The sequence below is a fragment of the Triplophysa rosa genome, linkage group LG8 (assembly GCF_024868665.1).
Source record: "Triplophysa rosa linkage group LG8, Trosa_1v2, whole genome shotgun sequence".
Lineage (NCBI taxonomy): Eukaryota > Metazoa > Chordata > Actinopteri > Cypriniformes > Nemacheilidae > Triplophysa > Triplophysa rosa.
The window spans coordinates 25,962,788-25,976,357 of NC_079897.1; the positions used below are offsets into that span (position 1 = coordinate 25,962,788).

General features: G+C 38.4%; 1 protein-coding gene across 1 annotated transcript; it reads right to left on the minus strand.

The window, feature by feature from the left end:
• Positions 1–320: 320 nt before the first annotated feature.
• On the minus strand, positions 321–6,421 carry ebag9 (estrogen receptor binding site associated antigen 9). Its single transcript, XM_057340090.1, has 7 exons — positions 6,172–6,421; positions 5,483–5,579; positions 5,214–5,292; positions 4,666–4,824; positions 4,485–4,592; positions 4,256–4,347; positions 321–2,547 (listed from the first exon to the last, which is right to left on the minus strand). The coding sequence occupies exons 2-7, from the start codon at positions 5,563–5,565 to the stop codon at positions 2,430–2,432; spliced, it is 639 nt and encodes a 212-aa protein (XP_057196073.1). The 5' UTR covers positions 5,566–5,579; positions 6,172–6,421; the 3' UTR covers positions 321–2,429.
• Positions 6,422–13,570: the final 7,149 nt, after the last annotated feature.

Here is a 13,570-nt window from a genome sequence, read left to right on the forward strand (position 1 = left end):
ATGACAGAATTTTCCTTTAACAAATTCACCACCCCTTACATACAGTATTTTGCCATATTTACACCCATATGTGCAGATGTTCCCTCTCAAATCCAAATCCCCGTATAAATAAAAAGTAATAAAATCATTTAATTATTTTAATTATTAGTCGTTAAAAAGAAGCATTCATCTACAGGATTATCTTTAATCCTCGTACATTCACATTAAATAAATTGCAATGCATTCAACTGATGTTCTATTTTTTATAAAGCATTATTTTACAAGTGTATTTCAGGTCTCCCTTAAGAATCTTATATAAAAGGCATTAAACTTTAAGAGAAATCCTGTCAGCGGAAGTGCATTAATGTGGACCCGAACACACACACACAATTACAAACATTGTTTTATGTAATACAAAAGATACGTAGGACATGCCTCTCAGCACCATGCAGCACTTTCACACAACTGAAGCAGAGATCAAAACGACCATTACTAAGCAAGGACCCGTGGGTACCCAGAAGAACATTCAGTACATCTGTTACCAAATGGGACTTGTCTGTTGCATTACATGACTTTGCATGCGTGAAACAGCAAGATAGATGCTTGATGCTGTTTACTTTTGGTCCAGCTAGACACCTTAAATGAGAGATCTCTGATCTTAGATCAGTTTTATACTAATAATACTATACTAATGATGGAAAAAATCTGCACTGTGTATTGTGACTCATTTCAAAATGCATTTGTGTGATGTTATTCCGGTGCAGATGTGCTGTTAAGAGACATACATTTATGTTTTGTTTATATTAATTTGATTTAATTAACATTTTATATTACAGAGACAAGCTCATAGATGAACTCATAAGTAAACCAAGTAAATGCGCTGTCAGACACGGTGGAGATCCGCATAGCTGCAGCAGACAGTGTGTAATGTATAATTCAGTCCGTTTATATTCTCTTCGTTTAAGTGGGTCAGGCTGTGGGAGCGTTCTGGGACCGGGGTGTAGCTGAGGCAGATGGGGATTGTGACATCAGGTTCTCACATCCAGAACCTCCCATCGCCCGGGATAATTCGTCCGACCTTGAACATCACAGCTCAAATGACACAACACATATTCCAGACCAAAGATAATCAAATATCACAAAGTTTGGATTGCTGACTGCCTGTTTTCAAAAACATCATCAAAGACATCATGTTTACTTCAGCACTAAGGTAAAAGTGGTAAAAGTGTTTCTGCGAGAAATGTGTTAAAGAAATAACAGTGCAAGATTCTTCAGATAAAAATAAAACAAGAGATCCAAATTATACAAGTATATTTTACAGCTATACGGCTGGTCTCTAAACACCTTTGACAGTGTGGGTGGGGAAAAATAAACAAAAATAAGTAATAACAAAAAATGTGATTTTATTCTGTTTTTCATGATGATCTTGCTCTTGCGTCTCTCGTGGCTTCATCTTTCTTCTTAATCATAGCATGCAGAAGTTAATATCAGCACCATCTTCATTTTAAAAGGATAGGTCTCACTATATCAATAGACATGATCTCAACAATTTCCCATTTCTTATTAAAGACACAGAACAGTTCCCTTGGTAGGGAATCTGAAATCATTCATATGCATTATAATAGCATACAAAGAGCATTTATAACAATTCAAATGTTTTAAATAAGTAAAGCAGTTTTGTTTAACAGAACAAATCTAAATGGTTAGGCCTGTGACCAATATGGTGAACTTTTCAACACCTCGAGTCCTACTAAAGATAATAGATGCCTTGGTTGCCAACGTGAATATTTTAATATTCTAGAGTTTCCATGACAACCAACCAACTTCTTATAAAAACCTCAGTACATATCTCAGTTCACCATTTCCAATCCAACCATTTTATTTCCCATATACCAAGATCAAAGTTCAGGTTTAAAATAAATGTTCCCCATTTAAAAATCAATATAAGGTCTCTAACAATTACCAGACTTCTTGGAGGAAAACCAACAAGCTACTGCTAAATTGCGTGTTAAGAGCAGAAACTCAGGGTTGCATAAAGCTGTCCAGTGTTTTAAGCACAGCTCAGTTACAAGACTACAATGGTGAAGAAAATAAAAAACATGGGAAAAACACAAAGGCAAAAAATTCTGAATTACACATTTAAAATTATTCTGCAAAATTTCTTTCAAGTTTCATAAATACTGACACAAAAACCCATCCAGTTTTTCTTTCAATACGCGCACTGAAAGAATATTCACAATCAACTCAGAAACGAAAGGAGAGGTTCTCTGTGCTGTGCTCTGTCCAATATACAAAAAGCCCAAGAAATAAACTGAATTCTTCAAGACAACTGAAGGACTCCAGAAATATCCCAGAGAAGACAGCGGTGTGGTGGCCAGGACAAAACAAGGTCAAACTCAATATGGTGAGTTGTTTGGCTGTTGTTTAGAGTGTCTGGTGTTGTATAAATGTTATGATAGTTTGACAGCGATCTTCTGCTCTTTCTTCATCATTCTTTGTGCCTCTTTCTCCATTTTCTTCCGCTGCTGCTCCATAGAACGTCTCTCTCGTTCCACCAGCTTTTGCTGCCTGCATTCAGGGTACACAGACGAAATTTGATTTGATTTCTTTTTATTTGTTGCAGGTTTAGCTTGGTTTAAGCACCTCACAGAATAAGACAATGAAAAACACATAATGAACAAGTTAGCTAAATGCAGGCCTGGCGCAATGTAGCGTAGGGTGCAATGAACCATGGTTTCATACTGCCATCTAGTGGACAAACATGGAATACAACCAAGCTCCTAAAACCAAATTTGAGTAGGCCACTTCACAACTTTCCAGGGCTATGTATCACCAACAACTTCACAATACGATACAAGACCGCAATACGATGCGTATCCCGATACAGGCCCATTTTTAATTACGTTTCTTTTTAGAAGAATTTAGCAACAATATGATCTGTTTTTTGTACATTGAATGAATAACCAGTGTTAAAACATCTTTGATAACTGAATAGCAATTGTGTTTTTGATATGCACAAAACAACAAGAAGATCAATTGTTTTGGACTACAAAACTCTAGGTTTAGATCATATTACAGATTTAGAGCAAAATATACTTGCAGAAACTTGCCATTCATAACTACTTATTAGTTAATCTGACAAATTAATGCTCACCAGTTGCATCAAATAGTTTTGACAATTAGTATGAACTATGAAGTTGTGAAAATGTAAAAGATCAAGTCCTTACACAGAGACCCTTGTTTCTAAAACTACATCATATGTATGCATCAAATTAAGCGTGTACGTGTGTTTTACAAATACTGTAGATCATATGTATAACGAATAAATATGAATATGTGCATAAACGTCACTCTTAAAAAAAAGGTGCTTCAAAAGGTTCTTCGATGCCATAGAAGAACCTTTTGGTTCCATAAAGAAACTTTAACATCTGAACATTTCACAAAAGGTTCTTTGTGGCGAAAAAAAGGTTCTTTAGATAATAAAAAAGTAAGAAAGAAATTGTTCTTTAAAGAACCTTTGACCAAAAATGGTTCTTCTATGACATCGCTGTGAAGAACCTTTTAAGCACCTTTATTTTTAAGAGTGTACAGTCAGAGTAAATAGATTCAATCATTCAATTCAATGTTGTGTTCTCTACACAACACTAACCTTACAACTTGCCTTAAACGCAACCGTTTAAGTGAATGACACGAGAATGCGCTTTCATGTACTGCGCTCATGGATGCAGAGAGATGGTGAGAGAGCGCGCGCTTGCTTTCACTTTATGATGCTGAAACTTTCGTGGGGTGCCACCTGTACGGATCACGCATAAACCACAAATGGATCCTTTACATGACTAATAATTGTTACAAAATATATGACACATAATAATTGGCAGATTTCAAAAGTGCGGCAGAATCGATACGGAGGCAGTTGTATCGATGCATCAGGAGCTTATGACGATGTTACGCCATATCGATATTTTGAACACAGCCCTACAACTTTCTATTTTGAGTACCGCTCTTTGGTATTTGAACAGTTCTAGTGTATTTAAACCTGGTAAAATGTGTTTATTAGTGGCTAGAACAATTTTGCCAAAATAATAAATGAACGCACAATGGGTGGGGATGTGTAGAACATTGTGAATGACAGGAATTGCAGTTCTGCACAACTCTTTGGGTGCAGATTCTGTGTTCCACGCCCATAAAACCATCAGAATGTTGAATGGTCATCATATGTTAAAACGTTTTAGAAACAGCAATGACACACTCATGCTTGTGTGATACTGCAGCCTACCTCAGCACTTCCTCTGCCTCCCAGGCTGCATCTTCCTCACCCTCCCAAGCGTTTGCGTCTTCCTGCCAGGTGTCAAGATCTCCCAGCTCCGCCTGTTGAGCACAGAGACATGGCCCTTGTTAGGTGTCCCAAATATACTTGAAAACAATATGAACTGAGAGAACCTTTTCTGCCTTTCTACAAATCTCTACGGGAGTGGTAACTGGTGATGTCACGTGATGTTACTCACAGATGGTTGTATGAAGGACATATCCTGAGTGGCAGCTAATCTGCTGGAGAAACCAGAGGAACTGTCTGGCATGGAAAAAGTCAGAGGTTCCCTTTTCTTCAACAGAATCTGGAAACAAAAGAGAGCAAGCAAGAATAAATGGCAAGAACAAGATTGCTAAAGCCAATAATAACAAACCCACTTTTTGTGTTTTTCTGATGGTGGGTGCCATGTCTTTAAAGTAGTCTGGCTCTTCATCTTCGGCTTCTATCTGAGGAGGAGGAACCGTCCCGTTACCACCTTCAATTTTGATACTCGTAGGGGCTTCTTCATCCCATGAGCTCCACTCCTCAATCTCAGGCTGCGGTGAATTATACAACAAACATTTGATTATTACTGAAGTCAATACAAAAGTCAATACAAAAAACAGCCATCACCCAAATCCTAAAGCTATACACTAAACAAAGTATTGCAATATTATCATATTGCAATATTGCATTCTTCTGTGAACAATTGACAGACAAATGAAAAAAAAAACTAACCCTCTCTCTTCCTCTCAACAGGTATTGGTCTGGCTTTTGTTGAAACTAGTAACTTTGTATTAGCACCTGTTGTATTATTGCTCCTGTATGACATATCGCTTATTGCTCCCTGAACTCTTTGTAAATCGCTTTGGATTAAAGCATCTGCTAAATGACTAAATGTAAATGTAAATGTAAGGTCCCACAAATAGATATATGATTCAGAAACCTGCTTTGGTACAGATGAGTAATCTACTGTAGTAGGAAGGGTGATCTGATCCCCGCTCAGCTTGCGTGTCCTACCAGTCCTACATTAACAAAACACAACAGTCATAACCACAATGGCAAAACAAACGACCACAACACTACTTGTTTAAAAGGCACGATAATCTCCAGATCAGGGATTAATGTTGCAATGGGCCCTTTTCGGGTGTTTTCGGGTCTTTAGTAGTTTATTCTATAAATCTGGTTAATATTAAACTGTTATGTTACACTTACCTGCAAATCAGTCTCTTGAAGAATGAAAGGATAGATGCCAAGCAGGTGCATATTTTGAAAAGGCGAAACTGAGTAATGGCCATATTATACGTTATATCTAAAAAAGAGAGGGGGAAAAGTAAAATGTGTGCATTAACTTATAATTTAAAAACATGACAAACATTTAAAATAAAGCAAGCAACAGCAGCCATCCAAACATATGGATATTATTATGTAGAAAAGTATAAAAACGTATGAGAATTATCTACCGTTGGGTTTAAATGATAAGAAAATTGCATAGATCAGAATCAGAAGGAGCTTTATTGCCAAGTATGTTTACACACACAAGGAATTTGACTTGGCGACAGGAGCTTAGTGCAGAAGAAAGTGTACACATGCTGCAAACATAGTGCAAATATACATTAAGATGGAAAAAAATGAGAAATTAAATAAAAACAATAATGCACTATACACAAAAAGTGGAAAAAAAATGATGCAAATCGAGATCCCGATACACCCTCAACTGACCTTTAGCAGCAAGAATCAGGAAAACAAATACACTGTAATAGCACTTGCTAATGTTAGCTAGCAAAATACGCAGCTAACAGAACGCGTCTGTTGCTCAGCGAGGTTCAATGACCTCGGTTTACATTCACAGAGTGTATGCTTGAGTCAATTATGAAATTCTGCAGATTCATCTGGCTACTCACCGGTCAGGTCGATTAAAGACAGTTGATGTGGCTGAAACCATAGCACGGAGCTAGCAAACTGATACAGATACAACACTTAATCTCGTACAGGTGGGCAGAAATGGGTGAGATCAAAGTATTTTGGAAAAGACAGATATTAGAAGAACAGAACCATCATGAATAGGGGCTGTCAAAGGCGTCAATTTCATCCATATTACTCTGCTGCAGGCAGCCATCGTCCCTTCATTGTACTAAGTTACCTCTGCTAACACCAAAAGGGAACTGGAGGCTGTGGGTTGCCAGATTGCAAAATAAAGTGGAAGACTTACATTGATTGTGATAGAATTGCCAGGATTTGAAAATAACGCTACTGTACCATATGTACCAATTCATATATTGTTTAAGGAACAGTATTTATGGGCATAATTCGTGTGAAATAAAAAGTATTTTATGAATTGGATTACATGAGTGTTTTAAATACAATATGGCAACCATTAGTACGTTTTGCGCAAACTAAAAGCGACGCTTTGGTATATTTTCCACCACACGACAACATAAAGGTCCGCATTTAAAAACAATATTTTGTTAAACACATTTTACCCTCAAAAAGAATGTGCTTATTTTATAAATGTAGTACGTGATACACAATGCTTTTATTTCAGGGTAGAATGCAATTATAATAAAAAGTCAGTTTGAATGAAATTTTGGTGATTTGTACATGTAAAATGATCACAAAGACAAAAAGTTTTTTGACAATCAGTAGAGCAGACTTACAGGTAGTTGCGCATGCGCTGTGAAAGCAGGGCACTAGAAAGATGGCGTCTGTGAGGGGCAGTGCTGGCGACAGTTCGTAATAAACTTTATTTAAGTCGATTTACAAGTTTATTAATATGACTGACAAAAATGGTCTTGTTTTTTGTAATGTGATACTGGTTCATTGGAAATAGACAATATACTAAAAATTCTTATTCTACTTGGAAAATACCATATACATAAAGCAAAGTTTTTGTCAATTGTACCAAATGGTAGATTGTTTTCCACAGATATAAAGATTTTTTATGATTCTTTAATATTAATATGGAACAATAGCAAAGCTGTTAAGACATCTCGGCTACTGGATAAAATTCTTGATGTTTTAGATGTATAACTGCTTTGTTTTTTGTTTTGGTTATTTGCAATTGTGCAATTGTGTACTGTATTTGTACTATTTGTGCTATTACATATTATAATTTCCCCTGACGATGAATTAAAATAAGGTTTGTAGCAAACTCATGAACCGTCCTAAAGCTAACAAAATAATATAGGTGCAATTGTAACATGCTCAATATTTTATTCAGTTTATAGCCTTTTCTGCATGTCAACAACAATAAATTATAGGATGTTTATCTGACATAAAGTTGATACATAAATAAAACATATTCATGTGCTGTGACCAAGCGAACTTTGAGTTACCAATAAAATGTTTCACTGGGTTAATGATGATGGCAAACTATAAATTATGTCTGTGGATGTGATACTTTAACTGTGGCACATAAAGGAGAAGTTATCCTTACAGTTTAGTAAATAACATTAACAAAAAATCATAATATAACCAGATATTGCACCTAAATGAACTCAACCTCCTTGTGTTTGGAAGACGAATGTCATTTCAACAAAACAATTATACCGTAGCAAATTCACCTGGCATTTTGCTCTCACATAATTCCTCATTGCAGTTCCATTGCGTTGTGTCAGCTGTCTGGGATTAATACCTCAAGTAACCAAAAAAGCTTTCTGGACAGATCAATTAAAGAATAATTAATGCTATATAAAAATCCATTTTAGTTTAAATGCCCTACAACTGTTGCCATCTTTTGAGATGCTGAGCAGAGAGCAGCAGTTTATGGAATCCACCAGTTTGTCTTCTTGTACCTCACAGCCATATACTGTACTGTATACAGAATCAGAATCAGAAGAGCTTTATTGCCAAGTGTGCTTGCACACACAAGGAATTTTCTTTGGTGTTGGAAGCTTCTAGTACAGACATTCAACACAATGACAATACAATATAATACGATTTACAGTCTAAAAGATTCTAAATTGTGCATATATAAAATAAAGACTATTTTACAGAAAATGGGGGATAATAACATATAAGAGACATTGTACAGGGTAGTATATAGTAGAATAAACATATTGTATGTACACTTGTGCAAATGGATAATTTAGTAAGTAGAGGTAGTGTTATATGCATGTATACATAAGATGTAGATATAATAAGGCACTATAGTGCACACTATAGGAGTAGTGGAAGTGGAATATTGCTCTTAAGGAGCAGTTATCTGTTTAGGAGGGAGATTGCCTGGGGGAAGAAGCTGCTTCTGTGTCTGGAAGTCCTGGTGTTTGGTGCTCTAAAGCGCCGGCCAGAGGGCAGCAGATCAAAGAGTTTGTGTGCTGGGTGTGTGGAGTCAATGATGATTTTTCTTGCCCTGTTTTTCACTCTGGAATCGTACAGGTCCTGAAGTGTGGGCAGAGGAGCACCAATAATTTTCTCAGCACTACGAACTGTCCGTTGTAGTCTTCGTAGGTCTGATTTGGTGGCCGAGCCATACCAAACAGTAATTGAAGTGCACAGAACAGATTCGATGACCACTGAGTAGAACTGGGTCAGTAGCTCCTGTGGTAGGTTGAACTTCCTCAATTGACGGAGGAAGTATAACCTCTGCTGGGCCTTCTTTACAATGGAGTCTATGTGGGACTCCCACTTCAGGTCCTGAGAGATGGTGGAGCCCAGGAACCTGAATGACTCCACAGTATCCACAGTGCTGTCCAGGATGGTGAGGGGAGGAAGTGATGGAGGGTTCCTTCTGAAATCCACTATCATCTCCACTGTCTTGAATGCATTCAGCTCTAGGTTGTTTTGACTACACCAGGCAGCCAGCTGAGCAACCTCCTTTCTGTAGGCAGATTCATCACCGTCTTGAATAAGGCCAATGACTGTGGTGTCATCTGCAAACTTCAGGAGTTTGACAGAAGGGTCTGTAGAGGTGCATTCGTTTGTGTAGAGTGAATATAGCAGTGGAGAAAGAACACATCCTTGAGGAGCTCCGGTGCTGATGGTACATGTGCTGGATTTAAATTTTCCCAACCTCACTAGCTGCTGCCTGTTCGACAGGAAGTTAATAATCCACTGACAGGTAGAGGTTGGCACAGAGAGCTGGGTAAGCTTGGGCAGGAGGAGGTCTGGGATTATGGTGTTGAAGGCCGAGCTGAAGTCTACAAACAGGATCCTGACGTAAGTCCCTGGTCTGTCTAGGTGTTGTAGGATGTAATGCAGTCCCATGTTTACTGCATCGTCCACAGACCTGTTTGCTCGGTAAGCAAACTGGAGGGGATCAAGAAGTGGTCTGGTGATGTCCTTCAGGTGGGCCAGTACAAGTCTCTCAAATGACTTCATGACCACAGATGTTAAAGCAACAGGCCTGTAGTCATTAAGTCCAGATATTTTGGGTTTCTTCTGTACAGGGATGATGGTGGAGCGTTTGAAGCATGAAGGGACTTCACACTGCTCCAAAGATCTGTTAAAAATATTAGTGAAGATGGGCGACAGCTGCTCCGCACAGACTTTCAGGCAGGAGGGTGAGACATTGTCTGGGCCTGGTGCTTTTCTGATCTTTTGTTTGCGGAAAAGCTGGCAAACATCCTCTTCGCAGATCTTAAGTGCAGGTTGAATGTCAAGAGGAGGTGTTAATGGTATAGCAGAGATAGGGTCAGGGCGGGTGTGAAGGGTGAGACTCTGCATTTCAAAACGACAATAGAAGTCGTTCAGGTCGTCAGCCAGTCGTTGATTACCCATAGACTGAGGGGATGATGGCTTGTAGTTGGTAATGTCTTTCAGGCCTTTCCACACTGATGCAGGGTCGTTGGCTGAAAACTGGTTCTTCAGCTTTTCAGAGTAGCTTCTCTTAGCTGCTCTTATCTCCTTTGTCAGTGTGTTTTTGGCCTGATTATACAAGACTTTGTCCCCACTTCTGTAAGCATCTTCTTTGGCCTGACGAAGCTGTCTCAGTTTCATTGTAAACCATGGTTTGTCATTGTTGTATGTTAAGCGAGTCCTGGTGGGAATACACATGTCCTCACAGAAGCTGATGTAGGATGTCACTGTGTCAGTTAACTCATCCAGATCAGTGGCTGCAGCTTCAAAGACACTCCAATCCGTGCAGTCGAAACAGGCTTGTAAGGCCTGCTCTGTTTCGCTGCTCCATCTCTTTGCTGTTCTTGCTACAGGCTTGGCAGATTTAAGCTTCTGTCTGTAGGTCGGAAGAAGATGAACCAGGCAATGATCAGAGAGACCCAGAGCTGCTCTGGGAACAGAGTGGTATGCATCCCGTATTGTGGTGTAACAGTGATCCAGAATGTTGCTGTCTCTGGTGGGGCATGTGATATGCTGCCTGTATTTTGGCAGCTCACGGGAGAGGTTTGCTCTGTTAAAGTCCCCAATAATAATAATAAGAGAATCCGGGTGTTGCTGCTCCGTGTCAGTGATGTAATCCGCCAGCTGTTGCAGCGCCGCGCTCGCACAAGCATGTGGAGGTATGTAAACATTCACGAGAATAAACGAGGAAAACTCGCGTGGCGAATAAAAAGGTTTGCAGTTGATAGAGAACGCTTCTAAGTACGAAAAGCACATTTTCTTCAGTGTTGTTATATCTCTGCACCAACCTTCGTTTATATAAAAACATAATCCACCACCACGTGTCTTCCCTGTTGACTCGGCAATGCGATCCGCTCTGAACAGCTGAAAACCCGGCAGATGTAACGCGCTGTCCGGTATGGTGTCATTGAGCCATGTTTCTGTGAAACACAGCGCAGCGGAGTTGGAAAAATCTTTGTTTGTCCTGGTGAGTAAGAGTATTTCGTCCGTTTTGTTGGTAAGGGAGCGGACATTCGCCAGGTGTATACTCGGCAGCGGGGTCCTAAATCCGCGTCGTCGGAGTCTGACGAGCGCACCCGCTCGCTTTCCCCGCTTGCGTCTTTTAGAGCGTTTGTACAGAGCTGCCGCTCCTCCGAGTAAAATGTCCAGTAAGACGTCTGAATTTTCAAAATTAGGGAAAAGATTGATAGAAGGGCATTGCTTAATGTTAAGCAATTCGTCCCTGGTAAAGGTGATAGAAGAAGAGTAGCTTAAAACAGGAAAAACAAACAAAAAAGACATAAGTACTAGAGCACTCCAAACCGAGGCAGCCATCCGCGGCGCCATCTTGGATATTTTTCCAGATGGATGTGGAAATGTTTAATAATTTGCAACGTTAACATTGGTATTTATAATGTTTCCTGTACAACAGTATGTACAGTAATGTGTGCTAGATAGTAACATTCTGCAATAATTGGCAGTAAGTTGTACGTATGTGACATCATGTGTTTCTACGAAGGGAATCAAACAGGTGTAAAATGACATAACGTTCGTTTTTGAGTAAACACTTCATTAAAGACACTAAAATGAACTAAATACTCAAAACCATTAGCTCGAGTTATGGCTGTTCCTGAATGCTACTATAAAAGCATTTGTTTTAGTTCAAGATGCTGGTAAAAGAAATGCATATTGCCTTCATGTTCAGATTACAAACTAGTTGCCACCGGTGTCGATGAGTAACATATAAACATGGTCAATTTGACTGCAGTCACAATCAACTTTTTAAACATCCAGGTATCAAATCTGACACATAAAAATACACATGCTAGGTAAAGATATAATACATAGTGCTGAATAAATCATCTACTTTGTATATGGTTTTGTGTACCCATTAGATCATTTGAAAACAAGTGGCAACTTGAAGCATCCTAGTGGTCATGTGTTAGTGCATTTCAGTTACACTATATTTCATATAACTTTTCATCAACGTCTTAACATGTTTTATATTTTTTCTTAGAAGAACCTTAAAAGGACATCAGGTATCCATGGTTGTGTTCACTGAGTTCAAGCACATGAGAAGGAATAAATCCACTTTGGATAATTGGACCGCTGAAGGATCCCAGAAGTTGACTAAACCTTTGATTGAAATCACTTTTATTTTGTACTTTAATCATTCAATATTTTTGGCTTTACATTTGTATTTTATTTCACATGCACGTGCACACACACACACGAATGCACACACGCACAGATTTATTGGTGGTGATGTTGTCATCTGATAATGAATAACATTCAAATCAATTCAAATTTATTTCTGTTGCAGTTTGATGACGGTTACTGTTGCTGGGTTATTTACAATATTATAATGTGAAAATTATTAACACCATATCCGTAATTACTATTAATAATATTAATAAACAGAACATGAAAACTTGAATGAAAATTGTGCAATAATACCATAACATGTAAATAAAAACGCATATGCTACAGGTTTAAATAAGTATAATTTATTTATTAGTATAAATCTTAATAGCAGTGTCAGTAGTATCCCAGCGAGCATGCCAAAGGCAAGGAACCAAAACTCTTTTGGAGAAAAAAACCTTGAGAGAAACGAGACTCAACTGGGTCAGCCAGTTCTCTCTATTAACAGAGTATATACAGAAATCATGGAGCTAAATGTAATACTTTTTAAGACTTCATCGCCTCTTCAAGTTTTAATCAGTTACAGGTGACATCATTTAGGTTGTTTCAAACCTGTATACATTTCTTTGTTCTGTTAAACACAATGAAAGATATTTGTAAGAATATTAGCAATTTTCAGATCTGGGACACCATCCACTACCATATAGGAAAAATGCTTTTTTCCTGCTATGGTAGTCAATGATGTTCCAGAACTGAAAATTGCGAACATTTTTCCGAATAGCTTTTTCTCTGTGTTCATCAGAACAAAGGTAATTTATATAGGTATAAAGTTACGTGAGGGTGAGTAAATGATGACAGAATTTTCATTTTTGGGTGGAAAAACTATCCCTTTAACTTACACTTACTATACTGATGGTAAGATAGCGCAACTAAACAGTCTTCGTTTGTGATAACTCCTTATTAATGCAACATAATTCAGAAGGGTTGGAACAATGCACAAGAGAATTCATTGACTGACAAACCCAATGCAAGGTTTATTAGAAAGAGAAACTAGGCTACTCGAATCGCCTTCCGACACACGGAGTAGTGCACGTCACGGTTATTCCCAGAGACGGCCCTCAGCCATGGTTACAACTCTTTATCCTCCAACCATTTGCATGAAAACTTGTATTTTCCCATTAGTCAACGATGTTGTTTAACAACCGGGTGTAAATGGACATCCCACTATTCGCCTACGCAATGATTACATTCAGGCAAACTTTAGCATAGGACCTCTTTGGACAAATATGAAAAGATGATACACCTTTCAATACCTTGGAAATGGAATTTAAGACTTTTAATACTTTTTAAGACCCCGCGGACACCCTGTAACGCGTTCTGGTTGAT

What these genes read in the sequence shown, in the direction of transcription:
- ebag9 (XM_057340090.1), bottom strand. Translation starts at nt 5,565, where the DNA reads ATGGCCATTACTCAGTTTCGCCTTTTCAAAATATGCACCTGCTTGGCA. An exon ending in TTCAAGAGACTGATTTGCAG is followed by an intron (nt 5,293 to 5,482) that starts GTAAGTGTAACA and finishes TTGTTAATGTAG; the next exon opens with GACTGGTAGGACACGCAAGC. An exon ending in GAGGCAGAGGAAGTGCTGAG is followed by an intron (nt 2,548 to 4,255) that starts GTAGGCTGCAGT and finishes CCCTGAATGCAG; the next exon opens with GCAGCAAAAGCTGGTGGAAC.